The sequence below is a fragment of the Muscardinus avellanarius genome, assembly GCF_963383645.1.
Source record: "Muscardinus avellanarius genome assembly, chromosome: 21".
NCBI lineage: Eukaryota > Metazoa > Chordata > Mammalia > Rodentia > Gliridae > Muscardinus > Muscardinus avellanarius.
This window is the reverse complement of record NC_137807.1, coordinates 13,244,744-13,267,690: the sequence shown is the minus strand read 5'-3', so window position 1 is coordinate 13,267,690 and position 22,947 is coordinate 13,244,744. Positions and strand designations below refer to the sequence as shown.

The 22,947-nt window shown below is 47.2% G+C and overlaps 1 protein-coding gene across 1 annotated transcript in view; it reads right to left on the bottom strand.

Moving 5' to 3' along the window:
• CCDC60 (coiled-coil domain containing 60) overlaps positions 1–22,947 on the bottom strand; it is a gene marked incomplete at both ends in the record, with an annotated part of 178,894 nt that overhangs the window by 43,722 nt on the left and 112,225 nt on the right. The window contains one exon of the mRNA XM_080717652.1: positions 2,284–2,454. Coding sequence (XP_080573778.1) covers positions 2,284–2,454 — 171 coding nt within the window. The remainder of the gene's footprint in view (positions 1–2,283; positions 2,455–22,947) is intronic.

Below are 22,947 nucleotides of genomic sequence, written 5' to 3'. Positions count from 1 at the left end.
TCTGGAGGCAGCAGCACGGGCAAAGGTCCTGTGGCAGAGGACACGCCCTGAGTAGGAGAAGCAGGAGAGTGGCTGGGGCAAAGGGAGCCAGAGGAACTACTGGGCGGGGTCAGCGACACAAGCTGAGGCGCTGGACCACCCAGGACCTTGCGGTCCCTGCTCAAACTTTGTCTTTATCCAGTGAGGAATGTCAGCCATTGAGGGTGTTATGCTGGGAGCAATTTCTAATTTGAAGAGAGATTGCTCTGGCTGCGTGTGTGGAAGGGGACAGCGGAGGACAGAGGGGGCGGAGGAGACGGAGGGGGATGGAAGGGGACGGGGTGGGTAAGGCTGGCATATGTGTGAGGCGTGTACTTTCCTTCTGGGGACTCAAGGACAATCCTGGGGTCACAGAGTTAGCTAAAAGATAGGACCCAGAATCTAGGTCCTCCAGTTTCCACTTCCATTGATTACGGATTCAATCCTAAAGCTGAAAAAAAGAAACCCCACAAGCAAATATATTACCTTGTCCCGTCTGACTGGCTCGACCTTATCGCCCAGTGGCTTAGCATACAGAGAAATTAACTCTGCTTTCCCACTCTTTAATCTCTCGTTTTATGTCTTCTCTCAACCACAATAATAAAATAAAAAAAAAGCCCTACCCATTTTTCCCTCCACCTTTTCAGCTGAATCTGCAGCTAAGGAAACGAGGTCGCTGAGCGCAGTGAGAAAGACTGCTCACAGGCAGGAGTCTTCCAGAACACGCGCGGTTCTTTTTTCTTCCTGCGTAATTTGTCAGACTTAAAACTTTTGTCTAAAGGCACTTATTCTCTGGTCTTAGGTCCTGGGGAGGGGGGTGCAAAAACAATCCCTTTTGCTTTTGGAAGGTGTAAGATCAAAGAGCTGGCGGAAAAAAAAAAAAGCGTTTTCTAAATGAACCACTCGCGTTTCTGATACTTTTGTGGTTGGGATGGTATTTATAGGAGCGTAGCCCCTAGATGTGGCCTGCTCCCTCGCCTTCATGGAAATTAGGCTTTCTAGGCACACATTTAAAAAGCTTTTAGGTCACTGAGGCCCAGGCAGATCAAATTCAGTTTATTGCATAATAATAACTAATAATTACTGGAGCACGTCTCATCTTCTGGGCTCGGCGCTGAGCTACATCTCATTTAATCTTCAGAACAAGCTTGGTGCCATTCTTTTGGACAGAGACAAAGGAGATCCCGAGAGATACAGGGGCTTGTTCAAAGTTAAACAGCTGTGCATGGGACAGAAGGGCTCCTCTCCAAGTCCTGACTGGCTCCAAGGCCCGGGTTCTTCACCGTGACCCTGTCTCCTCATGGACCACCTCCCAAGACTACTGTCTAACATCTTCCGGTCCTTGCGTTTGATGGCTACATTGCAGTAATGGCCCGCAGTTTTATTTTAATAACCATCCTCGTACAGCTCATAGAATCCACCAGGTGAGACATAACCAGACAAAAAATGCCTACGAGAAGAGCGATCTCATGCGCATTTAAGCTCATTAAGGTTTAAATAAACCATGTCTCACCCAGTGAAACATGGACGAGAGGAGGGAGAGTTGTGTCCTATGAGCCTCGATTAAACCCCACCCACACAGAGGAGCTGTTTAAAAAAGGACGGGGACCTCTGACAGCCGCCTCCTCCCCCGGCCGGGGGTTGACCTGTTGATCCAAGAACAGTTCCCGCACAAATGGGCTCGATCCCAGTACTTGGGAGGATACTGGGATCCCAGTACTGAGGATACGAAGGATACTTTAATCCCAGTACTGAGAAAGGAGATCACAGGTTCGAGGCCAGCCTCAGCAACTTAAGTGAGACCCGGTTTCAAAACGTAAACCGAAAAGGGATTGGGGGATATAGCAGAGGTAGAATGCCCCTGGGTTCCATCCTCGGGACCACCCTCTTCCCCACCAGAAAAACAAGAGCTTTGAGCACATGCCTTCTCTTTATCCCCGAGAAAGGGAAGTGGCTTTACTCAGTAAATGGCCAGACACTTTTTTTTTATGCACCTGCTCTGTGTGGACGCTGAGTTAAGTCATGGGCTGCAGCACGTTACCAGGCCCCAGATGGGCGCAGGAGGTGGTTGGGCTGAAATCCAGAGAGTACCGTGCGAAGGTAGCGTGGAATTCAGGGGCATTTATGATGAGTCGAACATAAGAAGACACGGGGGGGGGTGTGTGTGTCTTAGACATCAGACCAAGAAAGGGATCCCGCCGCGTCGGCCTGCGGTGCCGAGCCCCGAGCTCAGGGGCCCTTCCCCAGGCGCCGGCGCCCACTTACATCAATAAGGAGTCCCCGTAGTGGATCTCAGAGGTCTTTTTGGCTGGTTGGAATTTATTCCTTTCTTCCTCCTTCAGTTTCTGAAGCTGCTGCTGCTTCTTTTTCATTGCGCTCTCTTCTCTCAGGATGTTAAAGTATCCGCGGCCGAACTTCACACACTGGACGAGTGAGCTGGAGCGAGGATAGAGGGAGAGATGTAGGCAGAGAGAGAGAGAGAGAGAGAGAGAGAGAGAGAGAGAGAGAGAGAGAGAGAGAGAAGAGAGAGGGGGGGAGGAGGGAGGGAGGGGGAGGGGGAGGGGGGGAGACAGAATTATAGAGGGGGGGAGAGAGAGAAAGAAAAATAATAAAAATGGTGAGTCGACTTATATTAAGATGACACCCTAGTGTCCTGCTGCTTGGGGCCAGCCATCCCCAAGGCCATTCCCTGCCTGCGGGGTGAGGCCCTTCCCACCTCTAGACTTCCAGACTTAGGCTTGTTCTGGGTCCATTTCTTACTGAAGACCTTGGACGAGTTATTTAATCTAAGTCTCATTTCTGTCCAGTGTGATGGCGCACTCCTGTAATCCCAGGACTTGGGAGGCCGAGATAGGAGGATTGAAGGTTTGGGGCCAGGCTTACCAACTTAGTGAGACTGTGTTTCAAAATAAAAAAAATAAAAAGGGCTGAGGGTATTGCTTGGAGGTGGAATGCCCCTGGGTTCAGTCCCCAGCACCAAGACAAAACAAAACAAACCGTCTCATTTCTTTCCTCAGCACATATTTATGGAGTTCCTACTTTGTGCTGGTCACTCTGCTAGGTGCTTTGAAAGGAGCATGACAACCCAGAGCCCACAGGGCTAGAGACTTTCACACATGGGAAGGGTTAGCAGGTGCCTGGCCCTGAGGTGGGGGCTCTCCCGTGACAGCCAGCGGCAGGGCAGGTGTGCAGTGCCCAGCTCCTGGTCAGGGTCACCCTCTATTTGTCTAAATGCTCACAGACACCCAAGTAATGATGCACAGGCTCTTGTTGTGTCAAACAGTATTTTGGGACGTTCTTATTACTCTGTTCTTAACAACCTGACCGCTGTTTTCTCATCAGTCTTGAATCTGTGCACATCCTCTGCCCCTGACGGTGCTCACACCCCTGCCCTTTGCAGACCTTAACTTTGAGTTTGGAGTTAGCAGCTCTGGTGGGGAAGGAGCGATGCAGAGGTGTGACTGTGTCTCTCTGTCCGTCTGTCCACCCGTCCACCACCTGAGATGTGGAACCCACTGCCACAAGCTGGGTGAGGGGCACACGCCCGTCATCCCACCTACGTGATAGATACGGGAGGATTGCAAGGTCAAAGCCTGGGTGACTTTGAGAGCTCCTGTCTCAAAATAAAATGGAAGAAGATAAAATGGACTGGGGATGTAGTTCAGTGGTAGGTTTAGTCTCTAGTACTACAAAATCAAAAACCAAAAACCGACCAACCAACCAAACAAACAAAAACAAACAAAAAACCAGAAACAAACAAAAGTCACTGTGGAGTTTCCTACATATATGTTGGTTTTGAAATACGGTTGTTCTCCGAATTCTCAATAAACAACCCGTGTGCTGCACACTGTGCTGACTGAGGATAGGGTGGTGATGGGATCCTGGGTCTTTTAGACCTCAGGGCCCACTGGGGAGAGATAGAGGAGAAGTTGATAAGAACTCAGATTTTCAGAGAGAGAGGACTCTGGTCTTCCAGAAGGAGGTACTTAATTCAGACATTCAGACTGGGAACTAACTCAACCTCTTCCCAGACAAAGCAATGTTTTCTTTTTTTTTTTTTTTTTTTTTTGGTGGTGCTGGGGGTGGAACCCAGGGGTTATACTCCCAGACCTATTTTATATTTTATTTGAAAACGGGGTCTCACTAAGTTACTGAGAGCCTCATTAAGTAGCCGAGGCTGGCTTCCAACCTGTGCGATCCTCCTGTCTCAGCCCCAAGCGCGGGGATTACAGGCGTGCACCACCATGCCAGGCCAAAGCAGTATTTTCTTTTCACTTTTTTTTGTAGTACTGGGGATTGAACGAAGGGACATTCTACCTCTGAGCTACACATCCCCAGCTCTACTTTATTTTTTTACTTTGAAACAGGGTCTCACTAAGTGGCTGAGAACCTGCCGTCCTCCTGTCTCAGCCTCTCAGGTGCTGGGGTTACAGGTGTGTGCACCACGCCTGGTTTTTCTTGGGCTCTTTCCCTGTCTCCTGGCCTCTCTTGTGCTCAGTGTGGGGAGGGAATATTCTCAGCCAGCTGTCCTGGCCAAACTCTGATCTGGTTAACTGACACCTGCCTGCTTATTTGCTAGTGTTACTAAGGTCGTTTACATTTTTTTTTTTTGGTGGTACTGGGGTTCCTGGAAGCCCTTCTATCTCTGGGCTACACTCCCAGACCTATTTTTACATTTTTATTTGGAAACAGGGTCTCCTAAGCCAGCGCACGGGGCTGGCTTCAAACCTGCGCGATCCTCCTGTCTCTGCCTCCCAAGCAGGGGTGGGGTGGGGATTACAAGCGTGAGCCACCACGCCTGGCTGGTCATTTACATTTTATCAGGGCGCTCTTGTAAATGTCCACTGGGAAAGTGCTGGCAGGTGGGAGGGGACACTCCAGCCGGTTTTTAAGTCCTGTGAAACGGGTGATAGCCAAATGATAGCTCTTCACTCATCCATTTTCCTGACTGGTCTTGGCTGAACACCTATTCTAGGCACCAGTGTGGAGAACCAGGGCTGCACAAAGCAATAGAGAGGCATCTGTCCCCACAGCACAGCGGAGAAAGCCCCGCAGACACACGGGATGTGTCAGCAGGCTGGGAGAACCTAGAGCAACCATGGGAGGCTCCTTGGAGGAGGTGGCCCTGGAGCTGAGTAGACATTTATCAGGGAGAGTGGGGAATGGCATACCAGAGGATGGGGTAGCAGGTGGAAATGCAAAGAAATGAGTCTGAAGGTGGCCTGTTTAGGGAGCTACAAGTATTCTGTATTTATGGTGCTGGAGATTGAACCCTAGGACGTTCTACCTCTGAGCTACACCCCCAGCCTTATTATTATTATTATTATTATTATTATTATTATTATTATTATTAATTTGGAAACAGGGTCTCACTAAGTTGCTGAGGCTGGCTGCAAATCTGCGATCCTCCTTCTCAGCCTCCCAAGTCCTGGGATTACACATGCGCACCACCATGTCTGGCTACTGGCATCTTTAAAGAGCTGCAGTGCTCGCAAACAGGAGAGTGACCTTGAGTTCTTAAGTGAGCTTGGATTTTGGGGGCCACAATGAGTGAACCTTTTTTTGTAGTACTAGAGATTAAACCTCTGAGCTACAACCCTGGCCCTATTTTATTATTATTATTATTATTATTATTATTATTATTATTATTATTTGCAAAACTGGGGCTTGAACCCGGGGCCATTCTGCTTCCGAGCTACATCCCCAGCCCTATTTTTTTATTCTTTAATTTGAAACAGGGTCTCACTGAGTTGTGGAGGGCCTTACTAAGTGGCTGAGGCTGTCCAAGAGCTGCGATCCTCTGGTCTCAGCCTCCCAAATGCTGGGATGACAAGTGTGCGCCACAATGCCTGGCTTTTATTCTTTATATTGAAACAGGGACTCACTAAGTTGCAGAGGGCCTCACTAAGTGGCTGAGGCTGGCTGTGAACCTGCGATCCTCCTGTCCCAGCCTCCCAAGTGCTGGGATCACAAGTGTGTGCCGCCACGCCTGGCTGGAATGAGCCTTCTAAAACCACCGCAGGAATCTGAAAGGTCTGGTGGAGTTTTCACTGACAACATCTTAAGCTAGAGATAAAAATACCCTAAACACAAAGCACCCCATTCTGTATGAGGTCGGTTTATTTCGTGCCCATTTCTTCTGCCGTTTCCAGAGTGGTGGCTTCCCATCACCAACCCTGTGGCGCACGTGCTTTCTTCGTGGTGCTTTCCATGTTGGGGACGAGGCTCTGTCTTAGGATCACCAGCCTTTCGCAGTGGCTGCCAGCTGGGTGGCCGCGGTGTCAGACTTGCGTAGCTTCTGGACATCTGTCTGAACAGCTGAGCCCTGGATACTGCTGGCAACAGAGCCATGGGCCTCGAGTGTGGGGGCTGAGGAGTCTCTGACATGCTCTTGCAAAGTCAAGAAAGTGCCGGCACCAAAGCTTTCAGATTGGGGGCCAGGCAGCAGGTAAAAACAAAACAAAGCAAAACAACAACAACAACAACAACAACCAAAAAACCTACTGCCAATACTGGACTAGTGGCGCATCCATTTTCTGCCTTCTCTTTCTCTTTCTGTCTTTTTTCTCTTTCTATCTTTTTCCTCCCTTCCTTGTGCTGAGGATGGAACCCAAAACCTTGCATATGCCAGATAACAAGCCCTGCCACTCCCAGCCCAGAACAACAACAAAAATTTTTCTTGTGGTACTAGGAATGGAAATCAAGGGCTTTCTACTTTCTACCTCTGAGCTACACTCCCAGCCCTATTTTATTCTTTCATTTTGAAATAGGGTCTCACTAAATTGAGCGGGGCCTCACTAAGTTGATGAGGCTGGAACCTCTAATCCTCCTGTCTTAGCTTTAGTACTGGGATCTGGGATCACAAGCGTGCGCCACCACACCTGGCTCCTCCAGTCCTTTACAAAAGAAATATTTTAAATTTTGAAACAGGGTCTCACTAAGTTGCTGAGGATGACCATGAATCTGGGATCCTCCTGTCTCAGCCTCCCATGTACTGGAGTTATAGGTGTGTACAGCCATACCTGGCTCAGAGCATCCTTTTTGTCCCTCCCCCCCCAGGTTTATGTTTAATTTTTTATTACATCATAATGATCAGAGCATCCTTTAATACTGTTGCGTTGAGCATCACTGACTATGATTGGCAGATGGATGTAAAAGAGCTGGGCTTTGCATGTGGAGAAGTTTGGGGAATACTTCAACCAATGCACTGCACATATATTTTCCTTTTTATGTGAACAAAAGGGTGCTACATAAGAAAATTGTCTAGGTAGGTTAAAAGAGATTTCTTTTAAAGTATGAGATAAAATGTGTTTACGAAATAAACATTCGGAGTGATAAGAGAGCCCTATCTTAATTTCATTGGCAGGGTTTTCTTTTGCTTTGAATGGCAGGTCTTTGATTCGATGATGGCTCAGATTTAATAAAACCCAGTAGCCGTAGTCCGGCTTCTTAAGAACGCATGTCCCTGGCAGGTCTCTGCGGGTCCTTCTTATGAATTTAGGCTCTGCTTCTCAGCTCAGGTAAAATTTTCTGAACGCCTGCATGCCGCGCCACGTGTCCGTCCCTGCCGTTCAGTCTGCAGCAAGGATCTGTCCAACCTGCACTTGTTACAGCAAAATGGCACCTCAGTTTTCTCACGTGCAAAAACCAGGGAATCAACAACCCACAGCAGCGCTGGGGAGCCTGTACTGCAGACAGCCTTTGGGCGTGGGTTCTGGGTGCTTTTGTGCAACTTTTATTTTTAGGTTTAGGAATGGAAGTGGTTGATTTGATGTGGAATTTGTGTTTGAAGCAAAAGTGTGCTTCTGAGCCGGGCATGGCGATGCACACCTGCAATCCCAGTACTTGGGAGGCTGAGACAGGAGGATCGTAGGTTCCGGGCCCGCCTCAGCAACTTCTCAAGATTCTCAGCAACCTTGTGATGATGAGAAGAAATAAAATTTTAGGTAGGAAGGATATGTATTAGGAAGGAAAGAAAAAATATGGTTTTAAAATCCAAAACCCTTAGTTAATAGAGCTTGGTGATTCTAAAATTGCTAGGTCTACACGTTTAAATCAAAATAGGCTGGCATAGGAAATTTCTGAGGAGATTAAAACCTGAGAGCTTCACCTTTTGTCAAAGTTCCAGGAAGATCCTCAGAAAGGTTAACCTTTTTGTTAAAGAGCCCTGGCTTCATTTCTCTGCTCCCTGGGATTCTTATCTCAAGGAATTAGGAAGCTTCAAAGAGAAAGGCCACCATCCCATGTGCCCCTGACCACCCCTCTCAGGAGGGCTCTCATATACTGTAGACGTAGCACTCAGAAGACCTTATTGCCATTCTTTTTTGGGCCGTTCTTAGCCATTTAGCCATTTTCTTCGTTGAGCCATTTCTTTGCCATTTTTCAGCCATTTCTGGTACTGAGGATCAGACCCAGGACATTCCAACTCTGAGCTACAGTTCTATTTTATTTTTTATTTTGTAACGGGGTCTCACTAGGTTGATGAGAGTCTTACTACTTGCTGAGGCTAGCCTTGAACCTGTGATTCTCCTGTCTCAGCCTCCTAAGTACTGGGATCACGGGCATGCTCTACCACACCTGGCTTAGAAGAAGGGGAAATTTGGGCCCAGACATGCAGAGAGAGAGAGAGAGAGAGAGAGAGAGAGAGAGAGAGAGAGAGAGAGAGAGAGAGAGAGAGAGAAAACACACCAGGAGAAGGTGCAGGCAGAGATGGAGGTAGAATTCTTCTCTAGGCCAAGGGCTGCCCTAGGTCACCAGCAGCCATCAGCAAGGGGGGGGGGCGCTGAAACAGATTTACTCCCACAGCCCTCAGAAGGAACTGACCCTCCCAATACCCTGGTCTTGTCCTTCTGGCTTCCCAAACCCCAAGGCGATAAATTTCTGTTTCTACCACTCAGTTTGTGCTACTTCGTTATAGCAGTCTTAGCAAACTAATGCAGTTTTATTTTATTAGTTGTCCAGACCGGTACTTATGAGAAGCCTGACTCCTTTCTTCATTCTGTTTGACTATGAGAGCTCATGACATGCTTTATCACAACAATTTCTGAATCAACGTCAGGTGTGGTGGTGCACACCTGTAATCCCAGTACTTGGGAGGCTGAGATGGGAGGATTGCAGGTTGGAGACCAGCCTCGACAAGGGAATCTGTGCCAGGTTTATGGTCCATGCCACAATAAGTAAAGGGTCTTAAATATTACCTGAACATCTGCTGTATGCTAGGCCCTGGGTTGGACATTCATAACGTGTCAGAGTTGAGGCACTGGCATCACAAAGGTGAGCATATCCTTAGAGAATTCATGCTTTACTTCTGTACTACAGTACTACATATATTTCCTTATTTTTAGTACTTAAGAGGCTGGTAAACATTTTTTTTTTTTGAGGTACTGGGGATGGTAAACATTTTTTTTTTTTTTTTTTTAGGTACTGGGGATGGAAGCCAGGGGCATTCTACCACCGAGCTACACCCCATTCCTATTTTTTATTCTTTATTTCGAAACATGATGTCACTAAGTTGCAGAGGGCCTCACTAAGTAGCTGAGGCTGTCTATGAACCTCAATCCTCCAGTCTCAGCCTCCCAAGTACTGGGATTACAAGCGTGCACCACCATGCCCTGCTAGCAATTTTTTAAAAACGTTTTTATGCCCAAGATTGGAGACAAAAAAAAATTTAAAATGTTATAGGGGCAGAAGACAGGAAAAACAAGAAAAAAAAATCAGCTAAGACAAGTATTGAAACCCGTGCCGCATGATATGATATACAGATTTTTGCCCTGAGCATCTTACTGGCCAACGCAAAGAAGGGAAATACAATCTTAATGTGTTTCCTAAGAGCCGGATGATTTTTCAAAAGCTGCTCAGGAGATGCTGAGCTTTTCTTGGTGATGAAACTAGGAAGGGGGTCCTGTCCAGGGTCTGTGTGGGGAGCGCACTGCGAAAAGGCAAATCTGCAACCAGCCCTGGGTACAAATAGACAGAGCGCTCGGTACCTCATCCAGGAACTCCAGAGACAGGGATGGGGTGGGGTGGGGGGCGCAGGAAAATCAGAGGAACGAATGGGGCAGGCAAGTTTGCAGCTCCCGTTCAGCCAAGGCAGCCAGGCTCCCAGCTGCTGGATGCTTGGAGAGGCCCAGGAGACAGATGAACAGGGCGGGGAGGGTCTGGGCCCTCATGTCGGACGCACGCACACCTGTCCATTCCGGGGGCTTCAGACTGTGATGTTCATTCAGCGAGCGTGAAGCGCTCCCCTGGTACTGCGGGGGCCCACTTAAAAATGCTTAATATTTTAGCAAATTCCCATTTAATTCCCTGTGTGTTTCCAACATTTTCTTCACCATTATTGCCGATTACCAGGCTATTTGTGCGAAGGGAGCTATTTGCAGGGAAGGGCGGTTTTTGCCTTTAAATCCACTCACCCGGGGGGGCCTCCGGCTGGCTGCTTTGCACAGACTAAAATTCCCCTGGCTAACATTGCACGGGGAGCAGCGGGCAGCAGGTAATTAACTGCCCGGCAGGCGGGGGGGGGGCAGCCAATTAAAAGTGCCAAGTTCCCTCTCCCCATACAGCTCCGTCTTCCCTGAGGCCTGCGAGGGGGTGCGTTTTTATTTTTAAGGGACATATGTTCTGTGTGTGGGAGTCTGTGCGCGGGAGCTAAAGAGCAAATAACACTCACTGCGGCAGTCAGAAGACTCTGGGGGCTCAGCGGGGACAGAGCAAAGGAGCAGAAGCCAAGGAGCCCTGGGTTCTGAGCTGAGCACCTTGGGACTCCCGGGGCGGATATGTGGAGGCGAGGCTTTGCCTGGACGGTCTCTGGACCAGATCTTTGTTTTGTTGTGCTCTTAGGTAGGTATTTTGTTTTTTCGGGGGGTGGACACTAGAGATAGAACCTAGGGATATTCTATCTCAGCTACATTCCAGCCCTGTTTTATTGTTTTGTTTTGTTTTGAAAGAGGGTCTTGCTAAGTTGCAGAGGGCCTCACTAAGTAGCTGAGGCTGGCCGCGAACCCGCGATCCTCTTGCCTCAGCCTCCCCAGGACTGGGATTATAGGTGTGCACCATCATGCCCAGCCAGGCAGGTATTTTTCAACTTCAGTTTTATTTTTCGTTGACACATAACAATTGAATATATAGGGCACAGCGTGACATTTTTATTCATTTATTTATTTTGGTGGTACTGGGGATGGAACCCTTCTACCTCCAGGCTACACTCCCAGACCTGTTTTATATTTTTTATTTGTAAACAGGGTCTCTTAAACCAGCGAGGCTGACTTCGAACCTGTGCGATCGATCCTCTTGTCTCTGCCTCCCAAGCACCGGGATTACAAGCGTGCGCCACGACGCCCAGCACAACGTGACATTTAAATACATGTATTTACAATGTGTAATGATCAGGTCAGGGTAATTGACATATTCATCAATTCAAACTTTTTTTTTTTTTGGTGGTACTGGGGTTCCTGGAAGCCCTTCTTCCTCCGGGCTACACTCCCAGACCTATTTTATATTTTTGAAACAGGGTCTCTTACACCAGCACGGCTGGCTTCGAACCTGCGCCATCCTCCTGTCTCCGCCTCCCAAGCGCAGGGATTACAAGCGTGCGCCACCACGCCTGGCCAATTCAAACTTTTAACCGGACTTCCGGGAAGATGGCAACCGAGAAAAGCGGGGCTTAAGAGCCCCGCTTACAATCAATCTCCATTACCACAAAATCAGCCCCTTTCATAGCCAGGAAAAACCATCACCAGAGAAACAAAAAAATCACCAGGCTCCAGAGAGAAAGCGGACTGAGAACAGAGCTCAGAGCCACAGAGGAGATACACCAGCCTCACACCCGAGGACGCGGCAGCAGCGTCATACTGCCGGCGGCAGCGGCGAGTTCACTGGACGGCTACAGCAAGCCGAGGTGAGCCGCTGCGGAACAGCCAGGCGGGATTTTTCAGCGCAGGGAGCATCTAAAGCTCCCAGTGGCTGAGCTCAGCACACGCTGCAGGGACTCAGAGTGGAACTCAAAACCAAGAAGAAATAAGCCAGTCTCATGGCCGAGGGCATAGCAGCGGCGCCATATTGCCAGCAGCGAATTCACCAAGTCCAGTACAGCTACATCTGTGAACTCAAGAACAGTGAGTCAAATTGCGGGCCACAGAGGAGAAATACCAGTACTGTACTCCCGGGGACTTGACCCAGTGGGGGAGTGGCGGTGGCAGAGATATCACACCATAGGAGAACGTGCAACCTGGCACCCCCCATAGTTTAAAGCAGCCTCTATCGACTCCCTGGGTCGGAGACTCTGTGATACAACCCAGTAAAGGAGTAGTGGGGTCTGAGATACTACAGACTCGAGATCCAGAGCACCTTAAGTGAAGCTGTAGTGACTCAGGGAAGAACCCGGAGAAGGCACAAACTTCCGAAATCATGGGAAAGAGGAATAACACTGGAGCAATGAATGCCCACAACCCCACAACATCAGAACCCGATAAAACAGAAAATCAGAGATTTCTAGAAGATCAAATCAGGAAAATAACTGTAGAAATAATAGAGGGGCTTCGAAAAGAACTCAGAGAGAGCCAGAAAGAGATAAAGGATGTAATTAATGAAGTAAAGGCCTCAATTCAAAGCACAAACAACCGATTAGACCACATGGAGAGCAGAATCTCGCTCTTAGAAGATGATCATTCCAAAAATGAACGCATAGTTTCTAATCTAGAAAAAAATATCTGACAGCAGGAATCTGACATTGAAGAAATATGGGCCCATTTTAAGAGAGCTAACCTAAGAATAATTGGAATAGAGGAGGGAAAAGAAAGTGAAACCAAAGGGATCAACAATCTCTTCAAGGAAGTAATAGCAGAAAATTTTCCAAACATAGAGCAAGAGGTTGATACACAGATCCAGGAAACTTATAGAACTCCCTTTAGACAGGATCGGAGAAGAGGATCCCCACGCCACATAATTGTCAAAATGACCAATGTGGAAGCCAAGCAGAGAATCTTAAAGGCAACAAAAACAAAGGGCCAAGTGACATTCAGAGGCAAACCAATTAAAATCACTCCAGACTTCCCAAACCAAGTCATGAGAGCCAGAAGGGCTTGGAGTAACATATTCCAAACTCTGAAAGAAAACAACTTCCAGCCAAAAATTTTCTACCCAGCAAAACTTTCTATCAAATTAGATGGGGAAATAAGAAGCTTCCATGACAAACAGAAACTGAAGGAATTTATGTCTTCAAAACCAGCACTAGAGAAAATACTCAAAGAGATTAACTACAAAGAAGAAATAGGTAACACACACACCAGAACCAGAGAAACAAGATTTTCCATCCAACAGACAACTAAGATTGGTTATCTGTGGAGATTCATTGTTTATGTTAGTCTTTTACCTATCTCTAAATTGTATTGTTTGCTTTTATTATTGCTAATTTTTAGGATTTCTAGTTGGAATATTAATATACCTTCAGATATAGCATTTGGAAATATTTTATCCCATTGTATCAGTAACTTTTAACTCTGTTTACATTGTCTTTGGATATACAATATTTTTTAATTTTTAGGGAGTTTGTTTACCCTTCTGTTGCCTGTGCCATTGAAATCATATCCAAGAAATCACTGCCAATTTCAATGTTGTGAGGTCTTATGACCCAGATTTTCTTCTAAAAGTTTATAGTCTTAAGATTTATATTTAGGTCTTTTATCTATTTTGAGTTAATACTTGTATATGGGATTAGGTAAGGGTCCAATTTTATTCTTTTCTATGTAATTATTATTTTTCAACAATATCTAGTTAAAAGATTATTATTTCCACCACCAAATGTTCGTGGAAACCTTGTCAAAAATAACTTGACAATATAGGGAAGAATTTAGCTCTAGGCTTTTATTTAACTCCAATGATTTATATATCTGCCTTTAGAACAGTACTACACTGTTTCAATTATTGTAGCTTTATATGGTTTGAAATCAGAAAATATATATCTTCTAGCTTTGTTCTTTTTTTTTTTTTTTGGTGGTACTGGGGTTTCTGGAAGCCCTTCTACCTCCGGGCTACACTCCCAGACCTATTTTTTACATTTTCATTTTGGAAACAGGGTCTCCTAAACTAGCGCGCGCAGCTGGCTTCGAACCTGCGCGATCCTCCTGTCTCTGCCTCCCAAGCACGGGGATTACAAGCGTGCGCCACCATGCCCGGCTAGCTTTGTTCTTTTTCAAGATCGTTTTGGGTATCTAGAATCCATATTCCATATTAGGATAGATTTTTTTTCTGAAAAATAAATATATAAATATATGATAGTTTCACCTAAAAAAATAGAAAAAAATTCTCTGGTAAGAAAGAAAGCAAAAAGAAATATTGAAATGTTATCTTTAAGTCAACAAAAGCTTGGTATCAGACAAATGAAACTGTTATGTGAGATTATCATTTTTAATTTTGGATAAATTGCTATAATACTAGATGTCAACCACTAAGCCAAGCATGGGAAGGAGGGATGGGGGGAGAATGGGGTGGGGATCGGGTGGGGGCTGACTGGGTGATGTATGCATGTATGTCTACAAAAGTTTGTATCCCACTATGATGTATGAATACAGTGCACCAATAAAAAATTAAAAAAAGAAAAGAAAAAAAAAGAAAAAAAAACTTTTAACCATTTCCTTCTGTTGGGAAAGTTCAAACTCCTCCCTTTTAGCTGTTTTGAAACATCCACATTTGTGGTCACACACGGGTTTTCCTATTGTGCTGTGGAACACTAGAAGCCAGTACTCCAGTCTGACTGTGCCCCTGGTACCTGTCAGTCACCCTCTCCCGTAACCCTCTCCCCTCCAGGCCTCTGGAAACCACAATTCTACTCCTTGCTTCTATGAGATCAATGATTTTAGCTTCTGCACTTTTGAGGGCATTGGCTGTTGGTCTTTCTGCACCTGGCTTATTTCACTTAACATAGATAAGAGGAAGTGTGAGTTCCTGCTCGGAAGTGAGGTTGGCCGGCTTACTGAGCTCAGTAGAGCGCCTAGTACACAGCACCCAATAACCAGGGCTACTTTTATTACTGTCTACTTTGTGGTCCAGAAAGGCGGGCGTGATTTGCAGATGAGAGCACAGAGGGAGAAGGTTAAGTGAAGGTTGAGGTTATAACTACCAGAAAATTGGAAAGAAGGGATTGGAAGCCAGCGGGGCGAATTCCAGAAATTTCCTCTCTTTTCCCGAATGCCCGGCGAGCAGGCACATTCAGCAGGCAGCGTCTAGTTTATCGTGTATCTCTGTGCTGATTTCTATGCAGAATCCATTCCCAGGTCTGTGGAGACTGATGGCATACCTCTCCCCCTTTGATCGTGGTTCGCCTCACCCATGACGCCATCCGGGGCAGATTAGATCGCTCTTCAACAAGTATTCCTCCCCTCTGTTGCCCCATCCACAGGGGGAGGTATGTCACAGCATCATGACTTTGGGCTCGGCCATCTGACTTCCTTCGTTGATGGGATTTAGCAAATATGACTCAAGTAAATGCACAGAATGAGCTTTCTTGGTTGGGTCCATGAGAAGAACCAAAGTCAAGGCATGGGACAGATGTTTTGGAACCCAGCAACCCCAGCCTAGACTGGCCAACCTGTGTATTTAAAAAATCTGTATCGAAGTCACTGACTTTGGGACGGCTCGTTACACAATCTCATTGCAAAAAATAGCTTAGTACATGGGTCATTGCGAAAGGCACCGTGGTCTTATGAACCACAAAGGAGGAAATAGGCATATCAATTAAACAGAGGCACGATTGTACTTGGTGTCACAAATTCAGAGATGTTAAAATGTGAAAGGTATTGTGCTTCTCAGGTTAGATAAAATATTGTATTAAGAGAGAAATTGCCACAGACTAGAGAAAAGGTGGTCTACGGTAGAACTCGAAACAAAAAGTAATTAATAGCGCCTTCTGAGAAATATGCCGGATAAAATAAGGGAGAAACGTTCTTCCTGGGGTGTTAGATTTACCCACACAGCTGGGCCATCAGACTCGTAACAAGTCTTAACTAGCCATCTCTGCCTTAAGTGACACTATCCAGTGCCTCACTCCTCAAACTGTGGTCCAGCAGGGTAAGTATCATCTGGAAGCAGAGTCCCGGGCCCGGGCCAGTTCTTCGGCATCAGAAATTGCATTTCAGTAGGGTCCCTAGATGACTCATGGACACTCAAATCTGGTGGGTCCTGGTTCAGCTACCTTTTATCTCTTTCCACTAAATGAACTCTTTCAAAATGAAACCTTCTGGCTGGTTTTATTACAAGCGTGTTCTCTTCCCTACAAGTTTGACACACATGCTAGCCATCGGCTCATCGTAGAAGTTTTTTTTTTTTTTAAATAAAAAGAAGTGTGGTGGCGCAGGCTTGTAATCTCCGCGCTTGGGAGGCGGAGACAGAAGGATCGCACAGGTTCGAAGCTGGCCTCGCTGGCTTAAGAGACCCTGTTTCCAAATAAAAATATAAAAATCTGGGAGTGTAGCCTGGAGGTAGAAGGGTTTCCAGGAACCCCAGTACCACCAAGAAGGGAAAAAAAAAAAAAAAAAAAGAACATTTGTATTGGATATTTTCATCCTTCGAGGACATTCTGCAGTAAGTCCCCCAAGCCCTGAATCACTCTCTGTCCCAAGGGTCTTAAAGAAAATGAACACTGGACATCACTTAAACACAGTCCTTCCAAGCAGCTGCGGGGGGGTTGGAAGGGCTGGGGGGTGGCAGGTCAGGGGGACCCGCATTCAACCTTTCTGTTAATGGGGGGCATGGGAGAGTAACTACCGCAAATCACTTTGTTAAAAACCAACAGACTAGTTGTACTTTAAAAAGAAAAAAACCCAACTTTTAATGGTATTATAGCTCCGCATTCAGCTGGCTTTCTCACATTCTCTGTCTCTGCCTACAAGAAATATAGGGCTATAAAGCCAAGAGTGCTTCGTTGGGGAAGGCAGAACGACATTAAGATGAACAAACACTTCTGGCAATCTGATTTCAGGGATGTCCTGTTCTTGCGGAAGGGAATTGCCTACATGGGAAATTTTCACTTAACCAATTTTACTCTTTTCAAATAATAGCAAATAAATCAGTTTCTTCCCGGGATGTTGGGGGGCTGGAGGTTTGGAGAACCTGCCTCATCTGGCTGGATCCCATCTTGCTCTGTCCACCCACCCAGAAATATTGACTTAAGGGGTAGAGAGGGGGAAGCAGGATGGAAGTGGGGAGCCCTAACGCACTGTCCTTAAATTCTTGAGATTTCCAGGGGGAAACCGGACGGGCAAATTAATAACACAGTTCCGGTTCAAACGCACCCGAGCAAATATTTTGCATTTAAATTCCTACATTAGAACGCCCTGTTTATACAATAACTTAATAAATCTAGCCGGGCTGCCAAATTGACAAGAAGGTGAGAATCATTCATTAAAATGCAAATGCAATTGAGATGAAATTTGGAATACATTTATTACAGTAATTGAACTTCAGTCAACTGTAGTCACAACACAGATTTTGAACTGCCTTTCAGACAAAAGGACGCGCCGTGTTACCCCCCCCCCCCACCCACCCGAGTTAATATCTTTGTCAGCATGCAAATTAAAGCCATTTCCTGAGTGCTAATGATTTGCAATGGAGGATCTCACTCTTCTTTATAGGACAAGATTGCCAGAGATAAAGGTCAACTACATACACAAAAGATTGCTCTGGTAGCGTATTGTGTATACAGCAAATTGATTGCAAACATACTGAGTGCTCATTGGAACCACATTCTTATTAAATCACATCTGGACATCTCTGTGCCGTCCCTGGGTCATTTGCTAATTATGATGCCCGACAATGGGAGATCTGCCGAGTCGAGATCCCACCTCGCGGATCAAAAGTTTCAGAAGGATTTCTTTCCTCGCTCCGAGAGAAAGGTTCTTTTGGATCATAAGTCAGACAGAAGAAAGATGCGGCTGAGACTGGGAGGGGCACAGAAAACTTGCCCGTCACTAGAGAAGTGGTCATTCAGCCACTTGGCTTTTGTGCTGTTGGGCTCCTTTGCAGAATGCACCCAGTGTTTCTTAGGTCCGGGAGGTAGCACTCACGCACCTAGAAGACGACTGGTGGGTGGGAAAAGACCTAAAGCATTTCATTGTGTAGGTGGGCCACTCGGAAATCATTCTACAGTGGCCAAACTCAATTAATTTGTTTCGCCTACAAAGTAAAGCGTTTGCTTATGTCCCTTTTTATCCTTGTCACGGCCAAGAAATTCATCACAAAGTGATGGCAAGTCTACTTCCTAACTGTCTCTTGACTTGCTACCGATGGCCACAACCCAGCCAGCGGCCACCATTGGCGGTCTTCATCACTCTGATACAGGGACAGAGGGCAAACGCGTCCCCAGGAGAGTGGGACGAGTCACCGCAGCCAGCATCGGCTTTGCATCCTGGAGGCCAGGGCGCCCTCCTCGGCAGCTGTTGGAACTTAACTTCAGCACAGGGCACAGTGCTTGAGCCGAGTGCCATCCCTGCAAGAAACCAATAAAAGGAGCTCCCTGTTGGGTTCAGGGAGCCTGCCTGGTGTCTCCTACTGGTGACTCCGAGTCTCCTTACCTAAAGGGAAGTGCTGACAAAAGCCTTGTCTGCAGGTTCAGTCCCTGGACCCAGTCTTATTTCCATCACCGTCGGGTCTAAAGAGTCCAGTGACCCCCATCATTTTGGTGACTCTGGCGGGGCACCGAGCACGAGCACAGAGGGGGACCTGTGGGGCCTGAAGATATGATCTCGGCGACTGCGTGGGTCTTCTTTCATCCAGAATAGCGGCCATGACTGGTGAGCCTCGGCTCTGCCTGGCCTGCCTGTTCCCTTTGGCTTGCAAGCGGGCTTCTGCTGTCCTGCCGCGGCCCTATCTTGCCTTGACTTTTTCTCTTTGTCTTTCCCCCTCTGTCTCTCATTTTTCTATTTTTCTCAGTTCCCCATTGGAGGGAGTCAGGGGACCAGGTATTGAGAAGGCTTTGTGGCACGGGGGTGGGCCAGAGTCCACTGACACAGGAGGTTTTTTAGGACTGATCACCCTGAAAACCACGAACTAAAAAACAGGACTGATGCCCCCCCCCCTTCCCTGAAATGGTTGGCAGGCCTGCGTGGAAAGGGCGATCTGAGTCCTCTGGCACATGGAAAGGGGGGATTCAAGTCCTCTGGGCCTCTTTCCTTTTATTTTCTGAGGAGAGGAGGTCCTGTTCTTCGATTAAAAATCTGGATGCCACTGAAAGTACTAGGAGTCCTCTATCAGAAGAAAGAGCCTGGGTCACTGTTCCTTGCTGGGCTCAGTCGGCTGAGCCTCCGTGCGCCCTCTCCTTTCCCCTGTTGGTTCCCCTCCCGAATGTCAGTCCTGGCCCTAGCACCCTTCCCGAGAGACCAGCCCTGACCTCTCCCGTCGTGTCATTCTGGGACAGTTAGAACCCGCCGATGGGGTTTTTCCCCACGGAGAAAAACCCCTGATGGAGAAGGAGTTCTCACTAGAGCCATGGCCCTCCCTCCATAGCTAACTTGGAATTATGCAAAGGAAGGTCTGGATGGTTCACAAAGCCAAGCTTTCCCTGGCCCAGCAGGATGCGACGAGAGTCCTGGCTCATGGCTACACTGCAGGTGAAGGCAGAGTAGTTCCCGAGGTGAGGAAGCAGCTGTTGTATCATACCCGGGAGGCTCCAGACAGGGACCCAGGTAGGATTACCCCTGCGGGGTCCAGGGCGGTGGGCAGAACGCCTCCCCTGCTTAGCTGAGGTGTGGGCACCTGTACGTTGCAACAAAGTCCAGCCACAAAGTCCACAAGATCTACTCATGTTAACCCTAAGTCAGCAGAGAAAAAGAGCCTGCCCGCCACGGACGTCGTTACTCCATCAGCCTCCGACGTCAAGAGAATCGCAGAAATTAGAACTGGGACACCAAGCTCTCATTGTGACCCTGGTTATCGAGGCCTGTAAAATATTTAATAAGAAACAAAACCAAGGCCGGGCGTGGTGGCGCACGCTTGTAATCCCCGCGCTTGGGAGGCGGAGACAGGAGGATCGCGCAGGTTCGAAGCCAGCGGTGCTGGCATAAGAGACCCTGTTTCAGAAATATAAAATAGGTCTGGGAGTGTAGCCTGGAGGTAGAAGGGCTTCCAGGAACCCCAGTACCACCAAAAAAAAAAAAAAAAAAAGAAACAAAACCAAGGAGGCAAATTAGGATAGATTGTTTAAAAAACCAAAAACAAATCCCAGCTCTTTGGCTACCCTAATTCAGTTCCCTTGAGGTGACCCTAGGAAAGAGCCCTTCTAGATGTTTTGATTTGCCAGTGACTCCTGGGGCCCAGTGTGCCTGTCCTGCCCACTGGTACAGAAAAGGCCACCGGCGATGGGGATCCTCTGATCATCCCCGTTCAGGTGATGGTGTGGCGACCGAGGCTGGATGCCCTTCCTGGCACCACTGGAAGATGGCTGCCATAGAATGATGGTGCCCCAGCATCCCCACAGATACAGATGCTTGGACCAGTTGTCACATTGGAGGAGACTCTGGTCGCTGTCGATGCGGCAGTTGGAAGAGTTACACCGCTTATTGATGCTGGAGCCACTTGTCCTGCCCTGACTCAGCCATTTGGATCGCTAGCAAACCAGGAGTGTCCTGCGACAGGAGTAGGTGGTAGTCCTGAGGTGAGATGCTTCACTTTCCCTCTTGCAAAACTGCCTCTCTCAAACCATACCCATCCCTTTAAGGGCTAGAATGTCCTATTATTCTGTTGGAGTGAGGTTACTGTCAAAATCAGGACAAGCATCTCATTAGCTGAAAGCTAATTCAGGTAGAAGTGCCCACAGAACCAGGCATTCATTTGCTATGGATTCCAAATTATGGCTTAGGAGCAAAACCTTTATATGGGGCTTTACAGGGAGAGGAACAAACCTCTCCATTGGACTAAGGCATGTCAAAGGGGCTGGGCACAGCAACACATGCCCACAATCCCAGTACTTGGGAGGCTGAGTAGGTTTGGGGCCAGTCTCAGAAACTTAGCAAGATCCTTAACAACTTAGTGAGACTTGTTTTCACAATTAAAAATAAGAAGGGATAGGGCTGTAGAATGTCCTTGGGTCCATTTTTCAATACCCAAAACAACAACAAAAAAGCCAAAGGACATTTGACCAATTAAAGACTGAACTAGCCTGTGACCCTATTTTGGGCCTTCCAGTTTGGAAGAGCCTTGCGCACTCTGGGTGCAGGAAAGAGTGGCTTTAGCTTCTGGTGCTCGGATCCCAAAGTTAGGATACATCTCATGGCTGGTAGCTTAACTTCTTTGAACAATTAATTAGGTCCCGTGGCCAAGCTGCAATGCTTTGCCGGTTAATGAGGCCTCCAAATTAACCTCGGGACCTCATGTGGGAATCCAGATATCCCACCAAGTCCCGACAGTTCAGGGAGCCAGTGGTCATCGTGGGCTCACAGGAGGAAGACGAACGAGGTAGCAGGCCCCCTTTTTAGACAGTCCCGACTGCGTGCTGCAAACTTCAACCTCCTTAGAACATCTCTGTACAGAGATTACTAAGCAAACCTGCTCCAGTCCATCAGAACTTAAAAGACACGCCTCATTGTGGATGGGAGTATTTTTGTAGAAAACAGCATGAAGATGACTACTCTCTCCCAGAACACCTGCTGCTACAACCCGGTAAGGATGATGGCTCTCAGCTGAAAATTCCCTACCCTTCCCATGTATCAAAGACAACGTAGCTTCCCCTCCAGCGGCGGAGGTAGGAGGGCGTCCTTAGCTCAAGGCCGGGGCCTCTTCTGGTCTCTTTGATCCTCCTCCATGGAAGTGTGGGTCCACTGGCCTCGAACCTGCGATCCCTCCTGTCTCAGCCTCTGAAATACTGGGATACAGTGGTCATTTTTTGTCTGACCAGTTCAACCTTTTCTTCTCCTTCCCTTTCTGTGAACTGAGAATCTCTCAGGGAAAAACAAGAGCCAACAATAACATCTTAAGGAAAAAACAAAAGGGCAATTTCCCTTGCGCCAGAGTCCACTTGTAGTCACGAGTCTCTGCCTCCTCCACTGCCAAGCTCCCCAAATAGTCTTGTGTCTTCTCTCCCTCACCTGTTATGAGTCAACCAAGTATTAATTATGTGTTCATAGGCCCTCATCCCTCTAATAAAACAGCCACAAGAAAGCGTACCATGAGCTGCTCGTTGCAAACCAATAGTGGCTTTTAGCCATTGCTTCACTGATATATATATTGGTGATATATATATTGGTGGAATATATATATTCCTCTGATATATATAATATATAATATATATTCTGATATATAATATATATATTCCTCTGATATATATATATATATATATATATATATATATATATATATATATATATGGTACTGGGGTTCCTGGAAGCCCTCCTACCTCCAGGCTACACTCCCAGACCTATTTTATATTTTTTTATTTGGAAACAGGGTCTCTTAAGCCAGAGCAGCTGGCTTCGAACCTGCGCGGTCCTCCTGTCTCCGCCTCCCAAGCGCGGGGATTACAAGCGTGCGCCACCACGCCCGGCGGAGTCCTCTGATATTTGCAGTTACAGATCATCCCCTTTGTGAAGCTCGAGGCTCCCTTGGCTTCTGTGATATCTTTGTTCCTCTTGTTATCACTAAGTAGTTTACTCAAACTTCCCTACTGCACTTCAGACTAGGTGTCTGGAATGCAAAGATCAAGAAAGATGTCTTGGTCCTCAGGGAGTGAGAGGTCTGGGGCTATTTCTGGAAACTTCCTACTTTCCAGTTATTTTGCTGCTCCTGTTGCACAATACTGGGAGCAAATCCCCTTTGAAGTCAACGTCCTCACAACGGAGGTCTGGTGTTCCTGGCCTTAATGATGCCGTGGAAGGCAAAGGAAGCCGAGAGTGTTCCACCCCATCCGGGAGCTCCTGGGGATCGAGGAAGGAAGAGATTCAGTGAGCA